This window comes from Prunus persica, chromosome G2, assembly GCF_000346465.2.
Source record: "Prunus persica cultivar Lovell chromosome G2, Prunus_persica_NCBIv2, whole genome shotgun sequence".
Lineage (NCBI taxonomy): Eukaryota > Viridiplantae > Streptophyta > Magnoliopsida > Rosales > Rosaceae > Prunus > Prunus persica.
The window spans coordinates 13,668,230-13,682,287 of NC_034010.1; the positions used below are offsets into that span (position 1 = coordinate 13,668,230).

Genomic DNA, 14,058 nt, shown 5'->3' on the forward strand with positions numbered 1-14,058 from the left:
TAAATTTACCGATTCCCACTATGCCAATTTTGATATATCTTTGTATTGGATTCCATTTTGGAATATATATATATATATATATATATCAAATCTTATGAAAGAGTATATGAGTTTGAATTTGCTACATCTTCTTCAAACTTAATTTAGTTTTTAGGCTGTTATGAGGCAATTGCTAATTAATGAAATCATGACCGCTTATGAACTTATAATACGATCTTAGTGTAGGCACGTACCGTGAATTTAAGTTTATACTTAGTTCATGCTCTTCCTAAAGATTAGCCAACACCTCATTTACTTCATCTAAATCACTAGGTCTTGAGTTTGAACTACTCGGATTAGCTGAACTCCGCATTGATAATTTTCTCTTAAGTCAACAATTGGGTTTCACTAAGTATTTCTAGGACCATGGATGACAACTTAATTTTCTTCATGTCCCCATTCCAGGAAGAATTTCACCACTTCTACAACGGGGAACTCGTCTCATAAGTCAACCCGAGAATCAGCGAATAGAAGATGCTCAGCTCCGCACAACATAGGGATTAGCACGCTTTCGGGAAGAACATAGAATAGTAAAGGATCCAACATGCGGAACACGGCGATCATTAGAAATTCACGAATTAGAGATGCTGTAATATACTCTTACCCTTTTGGCCACAGGACCACTGGTGGTAGTCACCCGTCCACCCTTTTCTTTTATTTAACACACCATGTCCATCGCCATCATTCTCTACATCACCATTCATGGAGATAATCTTTTTTCTGACAAGAATTTTAAAGGAAGTTAAGCAGAGCATTCACGTCACCCTTCGTATTTTATTTCCCAGCTCGAAAATGATGTTCACCTCTAACTAAGGAATTAAAGTGCCGGATTTTTCCCTCTCCACCAAGTAAAATGGTGGACCGATTGTATAGCCAATGAATATCCCATTGAAGTAAACCAAAAGTCTATGACTTGAGAGGATGAGAAATCTTTGCGGAGAACAATCCGCCCAACCTCTTATGCTTCCATTTTTTTACTTCGTTTTCTCCAAAGCCCCAAATCAAGAAACCCTAATTTCGCCCTAACACTTTCTCTCTCTTTGACACCTTTTTTTAAATATATAATACTAGTCACTTCACACGCTTATCTACGCTTACGAGAGGCTTTTTTATTAAAAATTTATTTTTTTAATATGAAAAAATGTGAATTTACTATATTATTTTTATTTAATTAATAATTTCAATTCTTAATATTTACATTAACCAATAGCATTTTTTTGTATTTTAAATATTTCACCATTTTATGCGTTTTGCTTTATATATATAAATAGATTAAACTTATTTGAGAAACTATAAATATAGTAGAGCAAAATGAAAATATTGTCTAAAATTATATTTTTAGGGACAAAAAAATTAACTTTTAAGCCAAACTTTGCAAAAGGTAGATACGATCATAGAATGGGAGATGGGACGTCAACGATTTTTATGCATGTGAGTGGTGCAAAGCGAAACACAAGGCTCCAAATCACTTCATAAAAACGCCAACTAAAGTCTCCGGCTTTTGAATGGTGATGCTCCACGACCCAGACATATTGACATGGTGTGGTCCACATTTCACATCCACTTGTACAATTGGTACAAACAATCACCTCCCTCTCGTGAATTTGTCAAAAAGATTAATCACAAGATTTTGTCCAACATACAAAACCACTTACTTTACAATTCTTTTCCAACATTTCGTTTTAAATTTGTAATTAAAATAGAAAGAAAAAAAACCAATAAGTGAGAAGTGAGAAAAGAAAAAGGAAGAAATGAAGGATAATAGATGAAACAAGTTGCGGAGCAAGTATTCTTCGTATGCAGGGGTTAAAATTTCAAAATTACTTCCGTATAGGTTTTTCATCTTCAATTGAGAGGATCAGCACTAATTTAATTTCAATAATTGTATTGGTATATTATATATTTTATAATATATTACAAGAGATTAAAAATTAAATTGGGGGGCCAGGGCCATGGCAAGCCTTGCTGTGGCTCCACCACTAGATGAAACAATACTTATATAAGAGAAAAAATATTAGAAGAAAAAAAATATTTTTAATTTTGTGTAGCATTCAATTACATCGCTTTCCTCTACCTATTTTGAACTAGAAAAGAAAAGTTGAAAACTAAGAATAAAAATTATACTAATTAAATGTATACCTTCTAATTTAGAGATTTGTTAAGAGTATATGTAGAAACATAAAAGCTATGTTTTCATAACATTAAATTTTTTAGTTTGATGGGGGCCTTTCGTAAAGACGAAGATCAATGAAAAATGTAGTTAGCATTCCCTTTTTGTAAAGAATACATACGTACACAAACTTATAAAGTTCATGTTTAAGTAAAAAACATGTCACATTCAAAAGTGTGACTTTGCGGTCTCCACAACATTCATGGCGGTCACATGCTGTGATTCCATGGAATGGAAGGAGACGCATAAGCTGTTTCTTGGTGAGTTCAAAGTATGTAGCAGTTGGCCGTGGCATAGCACATATGACTTTAATGTGCACAAGTACAGCCTGAAATTCCCACTTTTTACAGAAGCAGTTTGTTAAATTTAACGACTTTTAACCAGAGCAGTCTGCAAAACTTCTAGCCGACAATTGAATAAGAGAATGATTAATTTATTATCATCATCTAACAAATCAAGCTATTAACTATTTTACTTTCAACGCAGGGCAGGACAGTACTATGAGGAGGGACAGGATGCAGAAATAAATAAAGTATTTCAAACTTCTTAATTTGTTTTTAGTTTTCCATTTTTATTTTGTGTAGCATTCCATTACATTTTTTTCTTCTCCATATTCTAGTCATTCCTTTTCCGTTCTCCTTCCTCTTGCCTTCTTTCTCTAATACATTTCTATTCTATTTTTACCAAAAAACAAAAAAAAAACAAAAAAAGTAAAAAGTAAAAGCATAGCAGAAAATTTCATTCACAATATTAATGTTTTAGTACGCTAAGAGAGCACTTTCATTCCATTATGTCATGGCAAAAGGTAAGGGCAAGTCAGGGCAAACATTATTAAGGTGAATAGTGACTGTCCTAGTAATTTTTTAATGCATTCCCACCTATTGCCATGGCAACCCAAAAGCAACCACTATTTACATGAGATATGAGGAGAGGAATTTGTACGTATTTTTGTGTGGGAATTGAAGAATATGACTAGGTATTTATAGAAAAAAAAAATTATGAATTTTTTGGTTTTTTTATAAAAAAAATTGGTATTTAAATTGATCGATGATGTCACGCTAACGTCAACTTGTCCAGACAAGTCTTGCATTATGGTTTGCCCAATTTGGTGGGCCCACTTACCATGTCAACTTTTACTTTGTAGGGGTTGTTTTTGAAACCTAGAGCTCCTTTTGCCATGATAAAAAAGAATAAGTAGAAGTGCTCTAAGAGGCTTTTGCTAGGTGTGATGTTTTATTTTGTGCTACTAATAAAGGCATTTGTAAATTTTTGATGGAACGGGATTCCAAATTCTTGATCGATTGCTTAATATCGGGGCAGGTTCCATTTCTAGGTGAGTATGGATGATCATTAGATACTTCAAAAAAAAAGTATTTCAATTATTTATTGTTTTGTCTACTGACAAAATGATTTATTGATTTGTCCTTGTGCTTTGCCTCAAATTTCAATTCGGATTCAATTTTGCTTATGAATTTGCAACTAAGTTAATGTGCCCTCGTGTCCCACGTTCTCCCATACCACAATTTTTCGAAGTAAAATGCTAAGTAGCTGACGTGACATGAGCATGAAAATTGATTGAGATTTGCCGCGTTATCCAACACCACTATTTTTCAAAAAAATAGCTAAGTTGCTGACATGACATGAGGATGAAAATTGAGATTTGAAGCAAACTACAAGAGGCAAAACAAATAATAAAATTCTTAAAACAACATCTCGTTACTACGTAAGTGTTGTCAAAGAAATTCTCCTATGATCGAGAGAAAGCATCATAGTTCTTCGTACAGAATCAGAAACGTACTATAGATATCAAAATAGATGCAGCCAATCACTAAACTGCAAAACCATTGAAATACATGCGATGAATCTTTGCTCTACTTGAATACCACTTTTTGAAACCAAGTTTAACAAACTTTTTTATTTTTGCCAAAGCGAGTGCAACTGGATCAAGATTATGCTCTTTCCACAACATAGCCATAATTTTATATAAATGAAAAACACAGTGGTCCTGGTCCATATCCGTAATACAAAAGAAAAAAGATCTACATGTCACAAATTCGATATATCGGTATATATAAAAAGTAATTAATCAAACCCTAGGCTTGATCTTAGCACTAAGCTTGTTCTTCATCACCACAGTAAACTCCAACTTCCCGGCAAAATCCAATTTTTCACCAGCCGGATAAGCACTCCACTCAAACTCTTGCACCATCCTTGCCAGCATTAGATGAACATGCACCGTAGCCATGCCCAAACCCGGGCATATCCTTCTCCCCACGCCAAACGGCATCATTTTAATCCCGGTCACTCCAGTTATATCCGCCTCCTCTCCACCCGAAACGAACCGATCCGGATTGAATTTTTTCGGATCGGACCACAGTTTCGGATCCTCCGAAATGGCGGGTAAGTACAACTCGACGTTCACTCCAGTTGGTATATCGTACCCCGCCAAGGTGGTGGGCTCAGTAACTGCATGGGTTAATGAAAAGTAGGTAGGAGGGTGTTTTCGTAAAAGCTCCTTCACCACAGCTTGCAAATAAGGCATTTTGTCCACATCTTTCTCGTCCACTTTTCTATCTCCCACACTCGCCTTAACTTCTCTGTAGAGCTTTTCTTGCACCTCAGGGTTGTCGATGAGCTGTGCGATTCCCCACTCTATCGCTGTCGCCGTCGTGTCGGTTCCACCGTTTAAAAACTCTGAGCAAAGCGAGACCAATTCGGCATGCGACGGCGCCGATTTTCGTCCGTCAACCTTGAGATCAAACAGCGTGTCGAGGTACGAAAACGTCGTCGCTTGGGGATCCGACCCCGGGTTTTCGAGCGCCCGACGACGTCTTTCGATGAACGGGACGATGTAGTCGATCTGCTCGTTTCTCACTTCGAGAGCCCTCTTCCTTTGCTTGGAGAAAAACGGGCTTAAAATCGGCAAATAATCGTCGATTCTAGGGTCGAGTACGATTAAAACCGCTTTCATCATCTGATCCATTTTCTCCACCGTCTCCTCGTCCATCTCTATCCCGAAACACATTGCTAAGAGAATGCAAAACACGGCGAAGCGTGCGGTTTTCAGAACCGAAACGACCCCGTCGTTGGCCTGGGCCTCAGCCTTAATCCGCTCGATCAGAGTGTTCATGGCGTTTTCTCGAACACTTCGAAACTCCTTGAGGCGGGTCGAGCTGAGCATGTTCTGGACCATGTTCCGCCTCAGGGACCGCCACACGGGGCCATAGAGTGAAGCGTTGACAGTGAACTTGTTGCAGCTGAAGATGGTTCGGGTCGGGTTCTCACTGGGTCGGGTCGCGAAGACCACACCCTTCTCGATCAAGGCTTCGTGGACGAGTTTGGCGTCGCTTAGAATGATCATGGTTCGGGTACCCATTCTGAGAGTGAATATCGGACCGTACTTGAGCCTCAGTTCGTCTGCGTATTCGATGAACGACTTCCCGGAGCGGGAAAATTGGAAGAGGTTTCCAACAATAGGCCAGCCCGGAGGTCCTGGAGGAAGATTGAGGTGCTTGGATTTGGATTTCTGGGTGAGCAAGAAGATCAGCCCGGAGATGAGAAATGCTAGAGCAGTGAAGAAGAGGTGGTAGTAGGGGGAGAGAGAAGCAGAGGAGAAAGAGAGGGTAGCCATTGCTGAAGAGAAAGAGAGTGCAATCTATGTGTTTGTGTTTCTGCCTCTGAGAAGATGGAGAGGTAAGGAAGTGTGGAGATATCAAGTGTTGGGAAGCGAGTGGTATAAAATGGGTAAAGCTTGAAATTGCAGGTGGGATCAATAAAGGCTCGGACTTCCTACGGAGTAGTGTGGTTGGGTGGTGGGTGTACATTGTTAAATGCAAGCTCAAAATTTTTGTACAGACTAAAGCTAGTGGAGGTATAAAGAAGAGCAACTACTCCATTAATTTGAAAACCTATTCTATTTTAATTTTTATAAAAAATAAAAATAATAATAATTACATTTAGTAATAAATTAGTGCGGTGATAGCATGTGAAGTGTGGTCAGAAAATGTATGGCAATTTGTATGAAAAGAAATTAAATATTTTCCCAAAAATAAAAGGATGCTTATGAGACAGAGTAAAGGATTTTGTTAATGTGGCTCCAACTTCAAAATATTTAGAAAGCATAGAAAATAGATACAAATAAATGAGTCATAAATACTTGTGATAATGGTTGAGTAGCGACTGTTGGTTTATGATGGATGGACAATATTTATGGAGCCGCTTCTAAACGGTGTCCTTTGAGTATGGGGGAACTCAGGTTTTAGGAGTATGTATCTTTCTGTGGGTTTTATACTAAATTTGGTTTCCTTAGGCTTAGGCCATGCCTAATGGTTGGTGCTCGAAAAGAGATTGACAGTGTCCCATTTAGGGTATCTCCAATTATAGTCCCTAAATGGGACTCTGAAAATGGTGGATAGAGTCTCATTTAGAGCTTCAATGGAATATTCGAGCTTTAAAGGTATCTTTTCCGCAATGAGGGGCTCTATATGTATATATTTTTTAAATTAGGTAATTTGGTTTATGTGATAATTTTTGTTGTTGTTAACTCATTTTGTTTTAATGTATGATTATGTATGTTAGTGTTTTTTAATGAACATTTCTACCCGAAAGAATCAAAATTTGAACAAAATTTCAAAAATAATATTTTATTTCATGTACTTTGAAAGAAAAAACAAATAAATATAAAGTCCTAATATTAAAAGAAATTCTAAATTCTAAATTAATAAGATTAAACCTATGTCATTCTAGAAATTGAATTAGTAATTTTAAGGTCAATTAGAAAAATTACACCATAAACTCCTCCTGAATTAAACAAAAAAAATTTAACCATTTTAGTCTATCTAGTTATTCAAGTCAAACCAACTTTTATATATATATATATACAGAGAGCTTCCATTGAGGGATCCCTCAAATAAGTATTTGAGGGACACTCATTGTAGGCCCCACTCTAGATTTTATTTCACTAATCCAAACCGTCTATTTTGTAGATACTCATTCAAAGATCATCTCTACAAAAAATCATTTGAATCCGATATCATTTGACCACTCAATTAAGTTATTGAAATTTTAGCATTTTCTTGAAGCACCGTGTTCATTGATTTTGTAAGACACAATTGGATGTCGAAACGGTTTCCGATTTGTCTAATTTTTTGTAAGGATGATCTATGAATGAAGACCTAAAAAATAGATAGTTTGGATCATTGAGAAAAAAATTGTAGGGTACCCTAAAGGGCGTCCCTCAAATAAAATTATTTGAGGGATCCCTCAATAGAAGGGGACTGTATATATATATATATATATATATATATATAAAAGCGTTGGGTTTCCTGAAAAAATGCGAAATTCAGTTAAGATACAGTTTAAGGAAAGTTGTTTTACGAATGATAAATCTCACTTGCAGAGACTGGGAGTGGGAGCACGCCCTTGAAGCACCCTTGCTGGATTGGGCGAGTACGTGCTTGCAGATGCGCTGGGAGAGTTGGACCAAACCTGATGTGGCCGCTTCAGCTTTTATTGGCATGGGTCCACTCGGGCTGAAGGGGCTCTATCCAAGTTCGTAGATAAAGAGACAGCTCAGACGGAGCTTTACAACATAGGGCCCAAAATGCATGCCACCGGGGATGCCTTTTTGACATTGGGCTCCATAAATAAATAAAATTTAAAAAAAGAAAAAAGAAAAAAAAGCCTCATAGTGGTTGAGCCCCATTTAGGGATTTAAGGCTACCCTTGATAATTGAGGTTTTAAATATGGTGGATAGAGCCCCATTTAGAGCTCCGATGGAATATTACAAGCTCTAAGGCCCCGTTTGGTTCACGGAATGAATTTGAGGGAAAATCATTTTCTGTATCATTTCTCACGTTTGGTAATGCTGGAAAAGTAATTGGGAGATAGCACTTTATTTCTTTTCCCATGTTTGTTTTGAGTTGGAATAGAAAACAAAGTTTGTATAAATTTTCAATTATATCTATATTAAATTAAATAAAAAAAGAATGCATTTAATAATATATTGTAATTCTAAATTGTTAATGAAGACAAAATAATCATGAAAAATATGTATTTAATGTTGGTTCATTTCCCCAAACTTCCCATGATGAGGGAAAACAAAACCCAAGTTGGGAGAATGGCTTCACTTTCCCCCCTACTTTCCTATATGCTAGGCAACGATTTCTCATGCCTAGGCTTACTAAACATGGGAAAGTAATTGATTTCCCATCCTCAAGTCTCCTTTCCCATGAACCAAACGGGGCCTAAAAGTATATTTCTCACAATGGGGGACTCTATATCCGGGGCTCTATAAGTATTTTATCTATATATATAAAGCAAAAGGCAGAGAATGGTGAAACATTCAAAATACCAGAAAATGCCCTTGGTTAATGCAAACATTAAGAATTCAAATTATTAATTAAATGAGGATAATATGGTAAATTCATACTTTTTCATATTTAAAAAAATTAAAAGAAAAAGAAAAAGCTGATAATGTATCCTATTTTTATGGAACACAACTACCCATTATCTTTTTTAATTCTAAAATAAATTTACTAATTTTTTTTAAAAAACCTCTCGCAAGCGCGGAAGCGCGTGCAGAGAGGCTAGTTATTATTTATGTAATTTATTCTACACATTAATTTTTGTTGTTGTTAACTTATTTTGCTTTAATGTATGTTTATGTCATATGAGTTTTTTACGAGCATTTCTACCAAAAAAAAAAATCAAAATTTGGAAACGATTAAAATGACAAAATTTGAAAGTAAACACAATAAAATATAAAGTCCTAATGTTTCAAATTTGTATTTAAAAGGAGCAAGCATATTTAAATCTAGAAACATAGAACAATTGAAGTGTGTCTATGAAAGAAAAAAAAATGAAAACAAAGATGAAAAAAAAAAGAAGAAGAATGAAACAGTAAACATAAGGGGGGGGGGGGGGGGGAGGGGAGGAAAGAACCGTTGCAACTGAAAAAGTAATTTTTTTTTCAATATGTAGGGCCCGCTGATTTTTCATGCTTTTGCAGGTTCAGTTTTTCAAAATGCGGGACCTGCTAGGGCTCTAAGGCTCTATACAAGTTCACAGATTTAGGATTATCTCCAGTCAGTTTTATTATATAGAGCCCAAAAATTCTCCCACTAGGGATGCTATTTTGCACTTGGGCTCTATATTTATGAGCCTCAAGGAGGTAGAGCCCAATTTAAGGCCCCATTAGGGATGGCCTAATTGAGGATGACCTTAGAGCTCCGATGGAATATTTGGAACTCTAAAGGCATCTCTTCCATAATGGGAGGCCTTATATTCATAGTGGATTATATATTTTTTTTTTATGATGTAATTTGTTTTACATGCTATTTTTTTTTTTATAACTATTTTACTTTAAATGTTTGTTCATGTTATGTTAGTTTTATTTATTTTATTTTTTTGGCGAACATTTCAACCAAAAAATTCAAAATTTTGACAAGGTTTGGAAACCAACATTTTATTTCATAGATACAATACAACGACATGGTTAAATTAAAACAAGATGCACAATATTAATTTGGTGTCCTCCCAATGCTTTGATTATTTGTAATGCGGCCACATGCTCTATGTGATCCCAATTGACTGGCCCTATAATTGCTAATTTTACGTATGCTTGGAAGAGTTCAAATCCTTCATTAAAGCCATCGGGAAGATAGACTTGCATCCTTGAAATAAAACAAACTACAACATCTTTAAATAAAACAAACTACAACAATATTCTAGAAATAATCATTTTCTGGGGGTTGGGGATGATAGACTTCATCCTCGAAGTCTAGCGAATGAGAAGAACTCTACGCAATAATATCGACTTGTGTTTGCAGGCAATGGTCAAATTTTTCAAAAAGTTTTAAAAATTGGTGAGCAAGTATATCAAAATGCACGAGTATGATATTGTTGAGTTGCAAGGCAAGTGAGGGACACAACAGTTGGGCTGTCAGCTTTTTCTCCATGCGGGCTCCATTGAGTTTCAGGGGCTTCAACCAAGCACACACATTTGGGTTTAGGTCTAGTTGGGCTCAACCTTTTTAAAGCCTTACAGCATTGAATCATTCCTCAATCAATTTCTCGCAAATTGAAACACTCACTAGATTAAACTTCAAAAGATGAAAGTTTGATTTGAAAGATATTCTCGGAATGAATGATATCGATTTTGATCTCATTCATGATTATATTTAATTCAAGCTAGCTGTTTTGTTTATGTATCTTGTAGTATGACTCCAAAATCTTAGGAAAAAAGACGCATTTGGCATTTAAAATGTGCCACTCGTGTTAACTTATCACGCATGGAATTCTAGTGTAACACCCCGACTCCAAATTAAATGTTTATTTTAATCGATTTAAATAAAATTACGAATTTACCCTTGGGGGTAGGGGTAAATTGGTCACTTTCTTCTTCGGAAGGATTTTGGGACCACGAATGGTATTTCTAGGTAGATGGTACTGAGACGAATTCGTAGACATGAGGTAGGCTTGAATCGGAGTTGTAACGGGAAAGTTACGGGCAAAATAGTATCAGTGGCAAAACTGTAAATAATTCAAAAAGGGATAGAGTAAAAATCAGATTTTCACCTCAGTCTCTCTCTCTCCTGTCACGCGCTCGACACTCTCTCTCTCCTCAGTCTCTCTCTCTCCCCGACGTCCGCTCTCTCTCTCCTCAGTTCTCTCAGCTCCGGCCACGGCAGGACCCGAGACCGGTCCCGATCGACTCGCCTCGCCGCCTCGATCAAGACCTGCTCGTTTTCCCCGTCGAAAACTATGAAATCCGGCCTCGAGCTCGACGGTTTTGAACCGGAGCTTTCACGCCGTCGCGCCGCCGCCTCCGCCGCCCAAACCCGGTGAGTGAGGTATGGTTTCTCATCCATTTTTCGAGTTCTAGCTGATGGTGGTATAGGTTTGGATTGATTTGTTGGGTAGGAATTGATTTTGAAAACCTAGATTTTGGCCGAATTTCAAAATGAAATTCCGGCCAGTTGCCGCCCGAATTGGGCCTTCCCGTAGTTGAATGAAGTGATCCTGACCTCGAGTAGAAGCTAGGGTAGGAAGGGTGAGCTCGGGTGTGGAGTTTTTCCGTCGTCGGAATTACTCTACACACCCACGTGCTGCCGGCGCGTGTGGCGGCGCGTGGGCGAGGCTGGTGAGGCTGTAAATTAACCCGATAAGATCCTTAGGTTGTCACGAGCGCATAGGAATTCGCAGATCTCAATTCGGATGTCGTTTGACTATCGAACGGATTTTCGCATATTGTGCGTTATCCGGGTTCGATAGGTTCCGACCGTTAGATCTTTCCCGAATTAAAATATGTTGTTCTAGGTATTCCTAGGACCGTATGGGACTTCACGAATTCTGAATCGGAGCCCCGAATGTTCCGATTCAATAATGCAAAGTTTGCGGTAAGCGATAACCGTAAAATCGTGAACGATTCCTAAACCTGTAATCGGACCTTAGGATACGTTCTGCAACGTGCACGTATGGGGAATTTGGGGATTTAAGCATTTAATTTGTGATTTCCGCTTTGACGTAATTTTATATTAATTATCGGTTCGTATCTCGAAATAGGTGTTTCGACTGCACGTACGCAGCAAGCAGGACCCTCACGTGGTCAGGCAGCGAGGGAATACTTGTGAGTGGACTTTGTTTTCAATCATATGTATGGTTTTAATTGATGAAAGTTTTTGCATAATGTTTTAATGGCTTATGGATATATATATATATATATTATGTTCATGAGTTGAGTTTGATGGTCGTATAGCACTTGGCAATATATTGTGAGTTTGGCATTTTGGGTTTTTGAGAGTGCATTCTATATGGATTGTGGGAAAGTATATTTATATAATCTCTATAGATGAGATACTTGGGTTGTTAGAGGGTGATGTGGAAGAATGTGATTTTGGAGAGAAGTTGTGTGATTACACTACGTAAGTACCTTCCCCAGTTACTAGTCTCACTCGCGGCGTTGGATGTTCCGGCATGTGAGACACTTTCCATATGCGGCGTTGGATGTTCCGGCATGTGAGACACTTTCCATATGCGGCGTTGGATGTTCCGGCGTATGGAAAGACTCTGTATAATGTTTAGGGTCATCACCATGGCGTTGGATGTTCCGGTGTGTGATGACCCAGTCTGCGCGCGTAGGACATAGTTTGGAAGCTACACATGGTGTTGGATGTTCCGGTGTGGGAGCTTTGGAGTTTCGTCCCCTGGTTGGACCGCTCATCCCTAGACGCAGGATACACTACTACAAAAAGTGAAAAAGACGACCAGCAAACAACGACGGTCTAAGTGAAAACCGTCGTGGTTTATAAAAAGACGACGGTTCTAAAAACACCGTCGTGTAATACAACCTTAGACAACTAAAAAATGGAGTTTCAAATGGCTGTTCAAAAACAACGACGTACATAATTAAACAACCGACGTCTATTTGAAACAGATTTCCGCAGTGTAAAATCAATGCCAACAAAGAACGGCAGAAGTTATGAATCGACCGACGTAGAAAGTAAAGACGACGATTTCAATAAAAACTGCCGTTTTTACTCATAAAATAACACGACGAGGTTTTCGTATAAGACGCCGTATAATTACAAACAAATCCACGGCTTTAAAATACAAAATATCGCCGTATTAAATTAATTTACAACGACGAAAAATATAAATATATCGACGTCATTCTCGTATAGTTCTACGACGTTATCTTTAAATCGTACAATAAAATTTAACGTCGTATTTATTCATTTTATACGTCGTACCTTTAATTTTAACGGTCGTCTTAATAAGAATTTTTGTTAACAATTTTTTTCTTTGATTTTCTTATCCTACGTCAGTAGATCTACTTAATGACAAGAATTGAAATAACCACGACGGTTTATATAGAACACCGCCGACATAATCAGATTTGTCTGAGATCCCAAGGGTTACGAAATCTTACCAGATGGAACTCTGTTCCACATCATAATCTTAACAGATGACACAGATTTGCAAATATTGCGTCGTGTTAGTTTACAAATTCTAGAACATTAATTTCCCTCATTTTAAATTTCCTCGGGAAAGAAAAATCTATTTATCACGCTTTGGAATTGAAAACTAAAACTGAAAGAATACGGGAAAAAAAACTCTATTTATAATTTAAAATTAAAATCCACGTCGGTTGTAGTACACTTAACGACGTTTAACAAAATAATCTACGTCGGTAATTATAAATCTACCGCCATCTTAACTTAATATAGACGACGAGAAAAGACGACGGTAGAACAGAAAACCGCCGTTGTTTCAGTTTCTTTAACATATCTTTCTGCAGGACTTGTATAGTTCAAAGCATTGACAATGTCTTCATCATATCTCCCAGAAACTACTGATTCAATTGCTCATGCTTTAGAGGCCATCTGAAGCCATTTCTATTCTTTATCGCATTCTTGAAACCCATCTTCTTCTTCTGAAGCTCTACGGATAAAGGAAGAGGCTATCACAAATCCGACGGATCTTCTTAGGCAAGAAAATCAAGCAGAGGATCAGGCACATCTGATCTTCAGATTTCCCTGAGAAGCGAACTTTCCTTCGACAGCGAGTGGAGGCCAGGCTTGCATCTCTTTTGATGGAAAGCAAGGAGTATTCAGAAGCACTAAGTGTCCTATCAGGCTTGATCAAGGAAGTGAGAAGGCTAGTTGACAAGCTTCTTCTTGTGGACATATATTTGATGCGAGTAAGCTCAATTTCTCTTTGAGAAAACATCCAAATTATTGTCTTTGAGACATGAGAGACTGAGAGAGGAAGAACTTGGAACCTTAAATGTAAACCGAAAATGAATGAAAGCGACAAATTTATAGAATAAATTTTTAAAACCAACGGC

The 14,058-nt window shown here is 37.4% G+C and overlaps 1 protein-coding gene across 1 annotated transcript; it reads right to left on the minus strand.

Annotated features, from left to right (window-relative positions):
• LOC18787311 (cytochrome P450 77A3) lies at positions 4,031–6,100 on the minus strand. The gene has a single exon (XM_007218959.2). The coding sequence runs from the start codon at positions 5,838–5,840 to the stop codon at positions 4,296–4,298; it is 1,545 nt and encodes a 514-aa protein (XP_007219021.1). The 5' UTR covers positions 5,841–6,100; the 3' UTR covers positions 4,031–4,295.

What these genes read in the sequence shown, in the direction of transcription:
- LOC18787311 (XM_007218959.2), bottom strand. Translation starts at nt 5,840, where the DNA reads ATGGCTACCCTCTCTTTCTCCTCTGCTTCTCTCTCCCCCTACTACCAC.